General features: G+C 38.9%; 1 protein-coding gene across 4 annotated transcripts in view; it reads left to right on the top strand.

The window, feature by feature from the left end:
* Positions 1–15449, top strand: part of SCN3B (sodium voltage-gated channel beta subunit 3) — a 165471-nt gene extending 150022 nt beyond the window's left edge. For all 4 annotated transcript variants that reach the window (XM_069224435.1, XM_069224434.1, XM_069224437.1 and 1 more), the window contains 2 exons: positions 8540–8639; positions 12904–15449. In XM_069224435.1, the coding sequence (XP_069080536.1) occupies positions 8540–8603 (64 nt within the window). In that variant the 3' untranslated portion in view covers positions 8604–8639; positions 12904–15449. The remainder of the gene's footprint in view (positions 1–8539; positions 8640–12903) is intronic.
* Positions 15450–15784: the final 335 nt, after the last annotated feature.

The following is a 15784-nucleotide window of genomic DNA, read 5'->3' as shown; positions in this document are numbered from 1 at the left end:
CCGTCTCTTAACATTGCCACCATCATGTGTTCTATTTTTTCTAATATGTGTTATAGCACATCCTCTGTGTCCAATTCCACTTGCTGAAATTCTGTTTTTATCCAGCCAGTTCATCAATACCATCATTTTCAGTCTTGCACTAATTGTTATATGCAGTCTATCTGTTTGAAATAATTAGTATGGATCATAAAACCTAACCTTTAAATGCTTCAGCATAAGCTACTAGACTATTAGACACTGGCCTAGTAAGATTTTTTTTAACTTCTCACATTCTATGAATTTACCTGACGTGGGAAAAGATTTATTTGTACTTGTGGTTTAGGTGTTTTCCAAAAAATACATTTTGTGGGAGAAAAGCCCGCAGCCATTACTTTATATTAAAGAATTCTCCTGCAAAAAATGTCATGGAATCTTTTCTTGCAGGAAATTTTGCTCAGAGGAATTATTGACAAACTCCACAATTTTACATAACTTAGCCTCGCCTGAATATTTCTAGCTACATATCAGTACTGCCATCTCAATGTATTTTTCCTTTATCACTCGAAAGTTACTGTTATTACAGATTGCTAGTCATGTATTGCCCATATCAATCTTGGCTTAAGTTATGTTCTTATTTGGCAGTACTCGTCCGTCCTTTAAGCACAGTTGCCTCTTGTCTACCTCAATATAGTTTCATTTTTAATTTGTGCACATGAATAAACTGTACTTTGGAAAGTAAAGAAATAAGGAGAGAGACAGCAACAGACCCACAGTACCCTGTTAAAATTGATTTTGACTAAGGTGAGTATGATTTTTACAAAAGATACAATAAGGGTTTGAAACATAGCATAGTCATAGTGGTGTAGCAAATCATTTTATGGGATGAAAATCGAAGATTTTGTGCTGTGACTGAACAGATGCACATTGCTGTGTTGGAAAGTGGGCAACAATTTTAGTAGGCTGAAAAGGTTTTAAGCTTCTGTGCCTATAGTAATAAATCAGGTTCGGATTTTAATTTCAGTGTATGAAATGGAAACCATTTTAAAGCAGGTTCTTTGCCTATATGACGGCAAAGGTATACATGTCTAAAGAGGGGGGTTGACATTAACTTGGCATCTGTGTAAAATCAATAAATAAATAAATTGGGAAGAAGAAGGTAGAATCAACAGGATGTAAGTGAATGCATTTTAATATAATGTGTTTGCTGCCATGGAAGACGCTCTTATTTGTTTGTAACTGAGTATGTTAAGCCGTTATGGAGTCTAGAATAATACTTAAATCTGAGAATTTCCCTCAGTTTTTTAAAACATTTATGGCCTGATTCCGACCTTGGCGGATGGGATACTCCGTCACAAACGTGACAGATATCTCACCTGCAGTTTTACAAGTTCCATATGATATGATGGAACTTGTAATACGGCGGATGGGAAATCCGTCACATTTGTGACAAAGTATCCCGTCCACCAAGGTTGTAATCGGGTCCTTAGTGTGTCACTAGATTTTCACAGCCTCATCCAATGATATATTAATTTGCGAGATTCGACTCTCTATCGGATATTCACTCTAGTTTATGAAGGTATGCTATCATTAAATATGACCTTGCTTTGTATTCAAACCAGCCAAGAATTTGTTTTTCAGTCACTGATGAAAAACAAATGCTTGGCTTCCCCTATGTCCCCATATGGGACACAGGGGAATCTCTAGAAGCGTTGATGACAAGGGCATGTTTTCTAGTCTGGATGGGCTCAAGGACCCTTAACATATCTAGGCCTGATTGGTTGAGCAGCACGCATTTTCATATTGGCAACAGAGAAGTACTGTTCCTAGGTTTGGTGCTAGAATTTGAAGTGGTGGATATTTCACCATGTTTCCTTCGGAATTGTCTCCAAAATCTCTATTTTGTATCCTATATATTTGGCACATTGAAGTACAAATTGAGTTACTTGTCTACGTTTAAGAAAGAAATATTTAGGCAGTCCCTCACGCCCGCCAGCTTAACATAGACCTAGCTACACCTGTTCACTTGGTGCTTTATGTAGAAAGTAGTAACACCTTTTCATGGACTGCCTTCAGGTCCATGTCCATCTTTGTTCTGAACTAAAACCAGTTTGGCTTACATTCTGGGCTACACCCTGACCTTTATGCTCACCCATAGGTCGTCTCAAAGTGACCTATATCCTGCTATTGACAGTGTAGTTATTTCTAAGACTTAAATGTGCCTCCCCTTTTTCCATTTATATGATCTTCATCCTGTTTTAATTTGGCGTCCATCTTGGCCCTACATCGCCCATTGTAGTGATCCCAGACCTAAACCTTTAATGCAACCTTTCTCCTATCCCTTAGTTCTACTCCAGTCCAGGCACTTGTTATGTCCCCTACCCATTCTCTTTGACCTTTATCGAGCCCCCTTTCTCCATGGTTTCATCTGTACCTACAGACTGACTTTTATTCCTAGACTAAGCCTCATCTCATACCCTTAATTTGACTTCCATCCTTACACTTGGTCTTATCCATGCCAGCTTGCTCTGCATCCTGCTGCTCCTATGTCTGTCCTTAGTTCTGTCCCATGAAATGGCCTCCTTTATGTCTCCTTGTCCGACACTTAATCAATCTCTTGGTCTCTGTCCATTTTTTCCTTTCAGACCACCACGTGGACTTCTAGCCAGACTATCACCTTGATATTCATGCTTTTCCGTTCTGTTCCAATGGTCTTCAATTGTGTTGCATTGCAAAAGTCTGTTCTCTTTCACACCTCAATTCTGAACTTTTATTTCTTTATTTCACATTTTTAAATGGCAATATGTGTACTTGAAAAAGCTGCACATCACAAAGAAAAGCAGTAAAACCTGTTTGTAATGGAGCTAAATGAAGAGCTGTAAAAAAGAGAATACTAAATAAAAGAAGATTTTAGGAGTGGTACAATAAAGTCTTTCAAGTTTCTGACATATAAGAGGTCATAAGGAGGAGAAACGGGTAGAACTAAAACAATCATGAAAAAGGACAGGACCAACCATTTTGTGTGGATACTAATACTGTAGATTTGTCAAATTGGTGCATGTAGGCAGGGCTCTATGGGGCATATTCACAAGCCCCTAGCACCAACGGAGCATCACTTGGCGCTGTGCCCTGCAGCATATTTACAAGGCGGCGTTAAGTCACTTTTTGTGGCTTAACGCCACCTTGTAAATATGGGCCCTTGATGCAGTTTTCTGTGGCGGAGCTGCGTGCAATGGGTGTTTTGCTGTGGGTGTTCCACTGCAACACCCATTGATTTTTTACACTGCCCCAGGTGTATAAGGAAACATTAATCTGAGGCAGCATCAAAAACTAACACCACCAAGTATTTATCCTCGTTTTTTCTATGTGTGCTGCATTCTGTAGCATGCATATAAAGAGCAAAAGGCCATCAATGATTGTTTATGTGCAGAAAGGTGCCCCTTCCTATACCAAAACAATCATTAAATAATGCTGATTTGCTTCTTCTGTGAAGTACACATAAAAGTAACTAATCGCCATTATTGATTGTTTAAGTGTTTATGTGCAGAAAGGAACACCTTCCTGCTCATAAACAATCATTCCCTGCAACACAGGCACCATTGCATTATAGTGCAAGGGAGCTTGCGTTGGCGCTAGGCAGTTATATTTACTACTGGCGCTAGGGGAAACACAGGGGTGTGCCGTATCTTTGTAAATGCGATGCATCCCTGCTTTCCTGAAGTGATGCAGTACGGCGCTGCCAATTTTGGCGCAGGGACGCGCTGCACCACTTCCTTGAAAATATGCCCCTATATTTCCTGTCCTAGCCTTTTACAAATCATTTTATCATAGTGATTGATGGAACCATGTACTAAACCCGAGTCGTAAATGCAGTTGGACCTGCCAGCAAATTAATAGGGCAAGCCAAGCCAGATCCGAACCAAAGGTCTGGTTTGACTCTAAGAGTCCATGCAGGAGCCAAGCCAAGGGCACGTTTTGCCTGTATACCGTAGAACAAATATAATGTAAAAATTTGATTCAGTCTCTTCAACATTTAAAACATTTTATTTCTTTAACTTGCAGAAGCATTTTATTTTAGTACATCAGATTATATTACTGCATGGAAAGACATTTATTAAACGTGTTCATTTTTTAAACATTAATGGCGTGCCCCCAGCGACAATGCCTTTAGTGAATTAAGAAGCACAGTAGTCATGTAATCCCTAAACATCGCGTAGATTCTTATCATAGATGGAGCATCAGTATAGTCTATGCAATCAAACATAAGACGTGCACAGTGCACATCCATGTATTTAAAAGTGCTCCTATATGTGATAATAAAGAAAAAGGAGGCTTCTGTGAGATAAAATGTTTACTTAGGATTACACAATTTCGACAAGCAGGAGCACCAGTATTGATTCCAGATTTTCTGGGTTCACATTTTGAAATTCAGCCACCCCGTGGATATCTCTGTTGATCTCTCACTCTCCTGTTCTTCATCAAAGGTCACTGTATTGTGTTTTATTCTTGGCGCATGTTGGGAAATATTGACACAGACATGGCAGACCCAACGTAGGGCCCCTAAACCCAAATACCAAGCCAAGAATGTATTTATTTGGGGAATGCCACACTCCAAACAAAACCTCCCCAAAAACGATGCCCCTGCGTCAACCCCACTATGCAACTTAAGAGCTACACCATATATGTAATGAATTAGCCATGAAATGAGTAAAAAAAAATCACATCAAAACTATTTCACAAAACAGTTAATATCAAAATAGAACATGTTGCCTCAATGTAGTCTGCCAGGGAAACAAGTAATTACCCCCACCAGCACTTTCCCCAGAAAAAGGAAGCATTATTTCCTGTCTAGGGAACAGCAGTAGACATTAATAACATTAAGGCTATTTTACAGAAACTCCCTCCTCAAACTTGGCAGTAGCAGGCAATCCTTTGAAAGAGGGCTTTACAATTGTGAACAAAAGGTGGCAAAGCCTTTAGGGCTAGCTTTGGCTGCTGTCCTTTTTGTGTTGTTTATGGTTGTTTTGTTTTGTCATGATTCTTGTTAAACTTTTTTTTTGGGAAGGGGTTACATAACTATTGACTTGCCTTTTTGGGGTGGGGGCATGCTAAGCCCTGGCCAATAAAACATAGGTAAAAAGAAAAATATTTTTGGTCTCAAAAAGCACTCAGTGCTATTGCCTTCGTAGACATTCTAGGGAGCTACTTTATGTGTAGATATTCTACTTGTGAAGGACCAGACTTCCATCACTCACAGTGAAGGTAGCCAATGGCCAAAGTGGGCTGAGCAATTACACCATGCTCTGTGCTTTTGTGGGCAGCAGAAAAATATGAATGAGACACGAGCTGCTTAGTAAATGAAGAGAATTTGCTAAAAGCCCCTATAATTAAGTGTGCTATCCATATAGTTCTAGTAAAATCACAAGGCACTAGTCTTAAGAATCCAACATTCTGAATTAATTCCAAAGTAGTACTTATGTTTTTTACTCCCAATCGGATGTACCTCGAAATTGTCCAAAACAACCTCATAAATTCTTTCAATACATGTTCAAAAGACGAGGCAAGTAACACATATATCGCCTTCCAAACAAACATCTGTCATTTGTCCATTTCAAAGAGCAGCAGACTTTTGATGCGTCCAGGCAGATTTCGGGTTAGACAGCAGCAGCTCCACTATATGCAACTTTCTCCTCATCAAAGAACGCATTTAATTAGGAACTGAGACATCCTCTCCTATTACTCTGCTCTAAAATCATCTCTCTGAAAGCAGCAGCTTGGTCAAAATGTTTCTTCCCAACCCAGAGCTTCTTCTTTCTGTGTGTTGCATGTGCTCGTCTGTTGCTCCTCTAATGGTTAAATAGCAATGATGAGTTGTTTCTTCTCGGTTTTACTTGCATTTTATACTTTAAAGTTCATGTCACCCTAGATCAGTTTCACAGCATCCTGGCTCCCAGTATTTATTTATTTTTAGGTCAGGGCTCCACACGTATTTTTTGTCCTTTGCAGGAATCAAATGCACAAGGAGGTCGACAGACCTTTGGACCCAGAAAGGTGTGTGGTGAAACGTCAACAACTACTTCAACACCATCCCAATAATTTAGACATCATGGCCAATGTGGCCACGGAAAAGAAAACTCTAATCAGGAATGTAATTCAAAGATGTCCTACAAACACAAGCTCTATCTCAAATAGACAATGCGCAAAACCAAGGTGCAGAGCTATATAATCACCAAGGGTTGCCCAAGGCAACAAAATAAGTTCAGCATTCAGGGAATCTTTGTCACCAGAGCATCTGGCCAGCAAGGCATCTATCTGCAAGCATCAGAAAAGGTTTGTCCCAGACCAAGACAAGACTGCTTTCGTCTGCTCTCTGTATGCTCTTAGCAAAGTTTGATCAACCAACACTATATTGATCCACATTAAACGTTCTGATTTGTCCAAGGTGTTGGTCCATTTTACATTGAAGGGGTGTCATCCAATAAAATTGATCTCCAGGCTTCAGTTTTCAACAGTTCAACATTTTCCCAAGTCTGTCATAGGAACATCTCCTTTTTGTGTGACAAATGTATACAATCTCAGTCCATGTTCCAGCATTACAGTACTCTCCGAGGCCAAATGGGTATAGTTCTTCCTCAGTTAAACAATACATTTTTTTAAAATCGGACTTTGCTTTTCATGGGAATGAATTCTGAAAGAAGACTTCACGTTATGAAAAATAATTTACCCCTTTGAAATGGCTGCAAATTGCAAGCTCTGTAGGTCTCTGGTAATGCTAACACAAGATAATATAGAATGCATTTAAAAATACTTATTATTAAAACACATATAATATGCAAACTTATAAATTCATCATTAATAATATACCTTCAGTATAAGTAAAACATTTCATTTAAATTGGAAAAGCTTGTTATTGCATTACATTAGGTGTAAGAAAGAAGTACATTTTCTCACTTGCGCATAATTTCAAAGTCGTTAATCTTTCACTAAGAAACAGAAACTCAAATTAGTTTCTTCATTTGCTAAAAGTTTAGAGTCTATTTTACACTTTAACATCAACTTTAATCTTCTAGCATGTCATTTTATTGAAAAGGCACCTAAGTCAAAAAGTTAAATACAAGCAAATTGCACATTTAAAATGTGTGTCAATGCAGCTTTCTACACTAGTTTTTCTCTCACCTACATTCATAAACTGAAACTTGTCACAGTCTGATGACTTCAGTGACACTAGGAACAGAGCTAAAATCCACCTTCTATCAGGGTTATATAGAGCTTTAGCTTAGTCACCATCCTCATGTTTACCACAAAACTCATAATAAAAATACATACTTTTATATATACCTGCAGGGGTTTTTGGTCAGCCCTCTTCATTCATTTGTCTGTTCTAGTGTTATTCAAAGTTTGCTTCCACCTACCACAGCCTACAGAATGGGGCGTTGAGTCATCACTCTTTAGCCATTGACTCACTTTACTGCGAATAACAGCATTTTCTCCTCAAAAGGTACACATCTGTCTAAAAAGTAGTCCACTCTAGAGTCAGGGCTTGTAGGACAATCTCTGCTTCCCTACATCCTTTCATTTCACATTTTTATTTATTTTAGCTTTGGGTTATTTTTCAATTTTTTTTACAACAATTTATGTGGCAGCATTTTTTTATCTTATTAATGTGTGTAGAAAATTGTACTAAAAAATCATTGCAGACTTGCCAGGGCCAGACCTATCGGTTTTCCAGTACTTGTATGCTATTATTATTAGGGGAAGAAAGCATTTTATCTTGTAATTGTATTCTGGAGTTTGTTTCTGGGACCTTTACGTCATTAAACCTGGGACCTTGCTGCTAAGATGCAAGTGAGGAAGATGAGCAACATTTAGTTAATGCCTGGATAAAACAGGTGCCCAGATGCTGATGTGTGACAAAAAAGTACTGCTTCTCCATTCCTGCATTGCCACTATCGCTTTTACCTCCCTTCAATGATTTATCTATGCATTAATGATGAATGTGAATTCTAACACAATTAGCAAAGGGGAACTGAAAGTGTTACTGCAATGCTGTAAGGAGTTTACCCATTTAACATTGAGGCCCAGCACATCTTTAAGAGGTACTACATGTAACTTCTTGTGGGACACTAGGGGAAGAGTTACGGCAAAAAAGCCCGTGCAGGCTGAACTAATCGAGGACAATGTTTTTGTTAATTGAAAGGTGCAGTGTGGAAGAGCTTTGGGGATGACAAGATCCCTTCCATGCATCAGTTTGGCGATCTTGTACACCCAACTGGACCTAGAAGTGCCATAATGAGGAAGACAACATAGCACATGCCTTTTCCTCTTTTGCTACTAGTCTCATGTTGCTCCTTCTTTGCTTCCTCAATCTGGATGGCGCAAACATTATTACAATCATCCTTAATCTAATCTCAAGCATTCATGTCCCCCTTCTTCTCATTAAATTACTCACATCGAAATCATCAAGTTCATGTTAGTAAAGTAATTTATGTAACCTTTGTAATTTAAGATACCTTGTAGACAGTAGCTGAATGTAATTACTTTTATCCTTATTTGTCTCCACCAGCACTGACTATCTGGCCATTCCCTCAGAAAACAAGGAGAACTGTGCAGTTCCTGTTGAAGAATAATGATTAAGGTTGTGCTCATAACAGGATGAAGACATGGTGAGTTATGGACGCCTGATAATTTTCAGTATTGCAGCACATTTCAGTGGAATGGTGAACAATTATTTCATCCCAGGAATGCGCACAAGGCTGAAAGTAGGGTCAAACAAATTTACATCTTAGTTCATCCCCCATTTTGCTATCATTTTCAATAAATAACACACCTTCTCTTGCTTTCCGAAATTAAGAGTAGAATTTACTAAAGGACATTAATTTGGCAGCAATTGCTACAATTCTAATCCTGGATGCCACTCATTTAGCATTCTCTAAAAACTTTGTTGTGTAGTTAGTTTTGCTTTAAAAATAATTATGCCTTTAGGTTTTGTAAGATTTAGTAACTTGTTAGTTGACTGATTAGCTGTTTTACCACGCTGCAAGCATAGATTTTAATAAACATTGGATACAGTCAACTACAATAGCCCATCATCTGGTTCAGTGGCCATGTAATGTTGTTATCTGCTATTATTTATAGCGTGCGTGGTGGCACTGTATTACCCCAATAACTTTGGTGAAAGTGTCTGACTGCTAATTTTGGTAATCTTTTATGAGATCTCATCAGGTGCTAATCATCCAGTTCAAGCAGAACGAATTCTTGCAGTAGTAGTAGTACATTTAAGATAGACTTGGGAGAGTTTATACTTTAGAATGTAGGCATCGTTTCATTTATTTTTCTGAAGATATTAATATCTTCAGAAAAATAAATGAAACAATGCCTGCATTCTAAAGTATAAACTCTCCCAAGTCCATCCTAGATAGTATATGTATATGTCCTATAGGCAAGGACTTGACATGCATAAAAAGAAGACCTCTTGAAAGTGAGTCAGACACACAGTACAGAATTTTTTTTTTTTAAACAAAGGTAGAGGACTCGTGGAGGGAAAAGATGGAAGAAGTGCTGGAAGTATGTCATCAGTGTGTTTGCATGGAATGCATGAAGCAGTATTCTGCAGAGTAGGGGGTGAATTTAAATAATTAAAAACAGCATGCATCATTTACAAACATATCTATAGCAGTAAAAAAGCAAGGCTAAAAGCAGACAACCTGCAGCATCTGTGGCAAATGTGGGAATTTGGTTCATTGGTTGCTTATGCAAGGGTTTTGTCAATTTTCATTCTTATTTGCAGAAGTGAACGAAAATGTTGCGTATCAGACTTTGGGCCTATTTAGATATTGGTGGACAGATACTCCATCACAACGATGACAGATTTCCCGTCTGCCAAAATCCCATTATTTCCTATGGGATTTAGATACCAGTAGATGGAAGTATCTAAATCAGACCCTTTGGCAAAAACTTTTCATTAAAGATCACACACACTACATATAGGGTAAACAAATACAGCCAGTTAACTTCTCCCTGTTTCACACATGAGAGGGAACTGCATTTCTTGAAATAAGCTGAACCATAAGGTTCAGGACTTGAATTTACTGTCAAGTAAGTTCTGGGATGGGTATGCCATTGCGAGCCAAATCAACTAGCATAGGCATTGCAATAAATTTACATAAAGGGTAATTTTTGCAGTTAGTTTTTGCCCATTTTGTACTCCTGAATTTTTCCTTTTTGGTTCACCTGTTTTTGCACTTTTTACTGTATGTGAGTCTCAGTACATGGGTCTCGTCCACTGTAATCACATGGCAAATGAACTGCATGTGTTTACCACCAGTGTCTGCCTTTTAAAAATTAGACTGCTGTGACACAGCACCGGTGAGTGTCATTTGGCAAGGATTATCAAAATCGTCCTAACAAGCCTGAGTTATGGCATTGTAAAGTTTGTCAATCTTTGACCTTTCTTTTTTCTGATGAAGCATGTGGGGCTCCCCCACATTTTCGAGAGATACCCCATTGGTGGACCAGGGCATGGGTGCTGTCACAGGATTTGGTTTTAAATATTCCTGGGAGGGGGATGTGTGTGGAACCCCCTTCCTATGTCACCTTTGCCCCCAGGGGCCAACACAAGAGGATGGGGAGTGCTTTGCACTCTCTCAATTGTGGTAGACCCATCCCCTGCTCCCTGTGCACATGTCCTGGGGGAAGCAAAGCAACCACCAAAGAGCAGCACCCTGCATGGAGCAGGCAGGGGAGAACAGAGCTGCCAGCTCCCGCAGCAGTGGGAGCGGCTGTTGTGTGGATGTTGGAGGGGCAACCATGGTTGGGCTTCCAGGACTGCCATCAGTATTAAGAGCAAAGTAAGTGCTCGGTGGGACCTGGCACGCCACCAAAAAGAAGAAAAGACAATAAAAAAGGAAGTGCACTGCACAAGGCCACACACAAAGGAAAATGAAAACGGCTCTCCCTCACACAGCGGAAGAGCTCACAAGATAATCACTGCTCCTGGCTGTAGTCCTCCAAAATTCCCTGTGGGGCTTTCTTATTTACATATAGTCCTTCCCTTGTGTTGGCCAAAGAAGAAGGACAGAAAAGCCACCAGTGATTGCAGGAAGTATTGTCAGGGCTGTAGCACTTACAATAGTCTGTCAGAAGTAATGTTTGTAATCTGACCTTATGTTTGCAGGGTCTTAAAAATTAGATCACCCTAGAATTTTCATAAAAGTTTTAAAGCCCTCTCAAGACTGGAGCTTCTGCTCTACTTCTGGGAGTGCTGTGTCTTCTAGGGTCTTACTTTATGGCTGCAGTTATTGAAGCCTGAAAGTGTATGAAGGAGATACAGGTATTGAAGCATTCTTCGGAAGCTAAGTCTATGGTCGCAGATTAATGTAGTAAAAATGTGATGTTCTCTACGGGCTGCTTTTATGATTGAATTTTCATGGATATAAAGCCTATAAAATACACAGACATATGTTTTGCTCATTTTAAATGCTTTGAGATAATGTTGACAATTATTAATGATCATAATGAATATGTTTTATTAACGTTATTGCTCTTGATGGCTTTAACATGTGGTTGGTTGACCTTAAAACTTTGACCAAGCCAATATGCCTATTTTATATGAATGTGTGACCCCCTTTAAGGGGTGAAAGGTGAATATATAATAATATAATCTATGGTGTTATCCATCTATCATTATAAACATATGTATATTACTGTGTAGTATTTAGTAGTGTGTGTGTGTGTGTAATAAATGTAATTCTCCTTTTTCTTAAAAATGTACTGACTGGACAATTGTTTATTGAATTTTATTATTATGTTCCAGTGAATGGTGATTATTAGTCCACACCACCTCCCCTGAGTAGGCCTTGGACTGATCTGCTTCGCTAACCTGGGAGAGCCAAGCTCAAAAATGGGTTGCTTGGTTCCAGTAAGGAGAATTATGGATCTATTACTTGTGCAGGCCACCAAACTAATAGACCCATACCACGTTACAGAGGATCTTTTGAACTATAGGAAGAAAACGGGTCAAAGACAGAGGGCCTGATTATGACTTTGGCAGATGGGATACTCCGTCACTAACGTGACGGATATCCCGTCCACCGTATTACAAGTTCCAGTATATCCAATGGAATTTGTAAAACGTCAGGCAAGATATCCGTCACATTTGTGACAGAGTATCCCATCCACCAAAGTCGTAATCAGGCCTGAGTTTCTTCATAAGGTCATATATACTATATAACTTTTACTGGGATACATTATTCCTCCAATTAAAAAGTGGCAACTTTTTCCCTTTGTAGAATGGGTGTCATTAGCCTTATAGTGCTACACATTATCAGTGCAGAAATAATGCTTTAATCATTGCTTGTGAAATAAAACACAATTCTACTTTGTCCAAAATGTTTCCCAATAAACTGTCTTAAGGAGCTTAATGTGGGTGTCATTCAAAACCTGTTTTAGCTTATGTGGAAGCATGCCAATAAATTACCCTCCTCTTGGCTCAAAAGTCTGCACTTCACAAAGTAGAGAGTGGCCAAAAGTGTGTATCCATCAGCAAATCACTGTTGACTTGTAAAAGAAAGAATGTTTACAAAATAGTATTTTTTAATGAGCCATCAACTTGAGCATAACTTTTTATTATGCTAAGAGAGCTATTTTCAACATTCAGTTGACTCCACCAGTGATACTGTGATGTCAGGACACTAGTTTAGTGCATTATTACAGTTTAGCTATGATATACATTTCTTTCTAGAAGTAGTGATGTCACAACTAGACTGAAATAAAAACCAATAGGTAAAGTTTTTCGACACAGGTTGTAGGTGGTTTAGTGTAGGTACATCCTTGGCTTGCGTATCCTAGCTACTTCAGTGTTGTTGTTAGACTGCACACAAACAGCTCTTATATCTTATCATGCTGTAACTGACTCCTTTTTCTCTGCAGGCAAAGCGATGCCCAATGAGTATATACAGCCATATTTGTGTTGGAGCAGGAGACATGGAAGAAGGCATCAATTTTCATTATTCTTCAGATCTATGCTGTGTCAATTCTGCATCTTGAACCTGAGCTGCACTCCCAATTGATTTTCTAAAGACTGACTCATTAGTGGATGCACGTTAAGCTGAAGATTTGGCATCTCTAGCCCACATCCCTGTTGCACCTAACCCATTATCACTTATCCTCTGTGACTCAGATGCCTTGCTCATCACTCTTTAGGCTCCAATATCCATTCAAAATGCTTAAAGAATTAGAAAAACAATATTTTGGTACATACATGATCTTATTTGGGCAATTCATTTGTGGGGATGTGAAATGGATGTGCCCAAATACGTTTTCAGCTTTCAAACAATATTAAGCATGCTGTTCAATAATGAATTATTACACAGATATCGACATGATCATGCAACAACCACTGAATTAGTGATCTATGGAGTAGACCAAACAATGTTGTGTGCACAGTGCTGCTCTCACCACCTTTTGACTTACTCATTTTTTTTACTACTGGGGGCTGAAATCCATAGAACCTACAGGAGAAATGACAATCCTCAGAAAGCTCTATCACTGCCAGGCAGCTGCCAGTCACAAAAACGTCTTGCATCTGTTAACTATTGTATACTTTCTAAACACAAGCAGTGAGGATGAAAGCTGAGAAACGAAAACATAGGTGGGTGTGATTTTAGGATTAATTTGTTATCCAATCAAGAAATGAAACTTCTGAATCCAATCTTAATGATTATTCTTTGAGATGAGAATGATGATGTGACTGTGCTGCCCACCCTGCCCCACACCAAGACCATTCAGCCTATTGTGAAATACTATTCTCACCATCTCCCAGATAAATACCATCACAAGCTCCCAAGTGAAATGTACTGTGCAGCTCCTAGAATAAGTGCCCAATGTTGAAAGCATATCAGCCTTTGCTTAGGCCCCACTTCCTCTAGCTTCAACTTGAAGGTCCTTTTAAGTTAACTTTTACTTCTGCTTTCACACCTTCTTGGCCACTCCCAAATGCCTATGACCCATGTGACTAAATAATTGGGAAACCCACGAGTGTGGCTCATTCCACCATCCATAATATTAAATATTGCCATTTCCCCCTTGACCATTCCTAACTACTATTTTCAAACCCATCAACTTACATTTTGGTAACTTTACTACAGTGCTTAGTACTGGAATTCTACTACCACCACATTAGATACTAGTTTCAGCTTTTCCATGTCAGGCATTTACTCTGAAAGACACTGTAAGGGCTTGCTTGATTTCTCTGTCACTGACCATTTTGTCCTGTTCCCATGATGTTCTTTACCTCTATGTTCTGCACCCTCACCCCAGTCATTACTTATGAGATTGTAGCCTCCTCTAGGCAGGAAAACAGCAATTTCTATAAAGTCAAGCTCCTTTCGCTCACCCCTCCGCCGGGCATTATATACTACTTGGTTTAGCCAGCATCATCCTGTTTTGATTTTGCTGTCTCCAACTTAGAACAGAAAATACTCATAAATGTAAGTAAAAGACACTGACTTAGATTGGGTCTCTTACAGAGATTATATTTAGTTTGGAGGCAGTTTAAGATTTTTTCTGCCGAGCTTGAAGGTTGGTCAGTCAAGTCTTTGCCCCATTAACAATTGCAATCACCCTCAAAATAAATCCCTTTTGTGCTTGGATTTATGGGGACTGAGCAAGAGTTTTTATCGCTTCTTGAAGACCTCACATATTTAAACATTAATGGACTGCTAACAGCCTTATTTATGGGTTCTTTTTTACATCGATAGCCAAAAAAATGTTACCCAAGAGAGAGCTTTGGATTATGTCTGGAAAATAGTTTCTTTAGGCTTGCACCACATGCTCAGCGGGGACAGGTGGATCTGAGCATGTGTGCACTTTCATTTTGGCAATAGGAGCACGAAAGGGAGATCCAATGCCAGATAAAGGATGCAGCTTCAAACAAGATCCAAGATCTTATTGTCTATAAGAATCTGAATAGCTTTATAGTGTTTCCTTCATTTATGGCAGCATGGGCAAACACAACAGAAAACACGATTCTATGGAGTCTGACTCCACTTCTTCAACATCTTCTTGTGCCTCCACCACCATTAGAAAAAGGACCAGCGAAACCAAGGATTAAAGGATTAAAATGCTGGTGATGGAGACTTGAAAAGCATTAAAAAAGAAGCCACAAAAAGGACAAACATGAGTAGGTGCTTATTCCTTATGATGTGGCATTTTCCTTTACATTTGATTTTGGTATTGAGGTGGAGGTGTGCCCGGATGAACAAACAGGGAAATATATTGGGAAATAATTGTTGCCTGTAACACTGAACTATGTAAGGAGAATATGTTGGTTCCCTTTTATGATCCACCTGATAGTTCATCAGATGTACTGAGACAGTTTTGGAAATCAGTACAATTGAATTTGCCCATTAACATGCATGTCATTGATGTTGTGTCTCATATATCGAAGGATCTAGATAAAATCACAGTGCCCAGAATTATGTCTAAGTTGTTTCCACTGGATCAAATGGAAGAGAAGCTTCCAGATTCTGTAAAAGTGCTTTTTTGTTGGAAGCCTAGGTGGAAGAACATGATTTAGGGTGGTATTATAAAAGACGTTGTAGATACAAAGTTGATTCTTCCCTTAAAAAGGCATATTCGATAACACAACATCATTGAAGGGGTATTTATGGAGCTAACATAGGTCAATCATTGATTTTAGACTTCAAAGTATTATTTAAGGCTACCGAAGGAGGAAGTGAAGGCTCTTGTAAGAAAATTTGGAAAAATAGACATGTTGGATGTGTCATTTGATGTAGTAAGTGCAGCCACT

The sequence above is a fragment of the Pleurodeles waltl genome, chromosome 3_1 (assembly GCF_031143425.1).
Source record: "Pleurodeles waltl isolate 20211129_DDA chromosome 3_1, aPleWal1.hap1.20221129, whole genome shotgun sequence".
NCBI lineage: Eukaryota > Metazoa > Chordata > Amphibia > Caudata > Salamandridae > Pleurodeles > Pleurodeles waltl.
The sequence above is the reverse complement of the archived record's forward strand: the minus strand, read 5'-3'. Positions and strand labels throughout refer to the sequence as shown.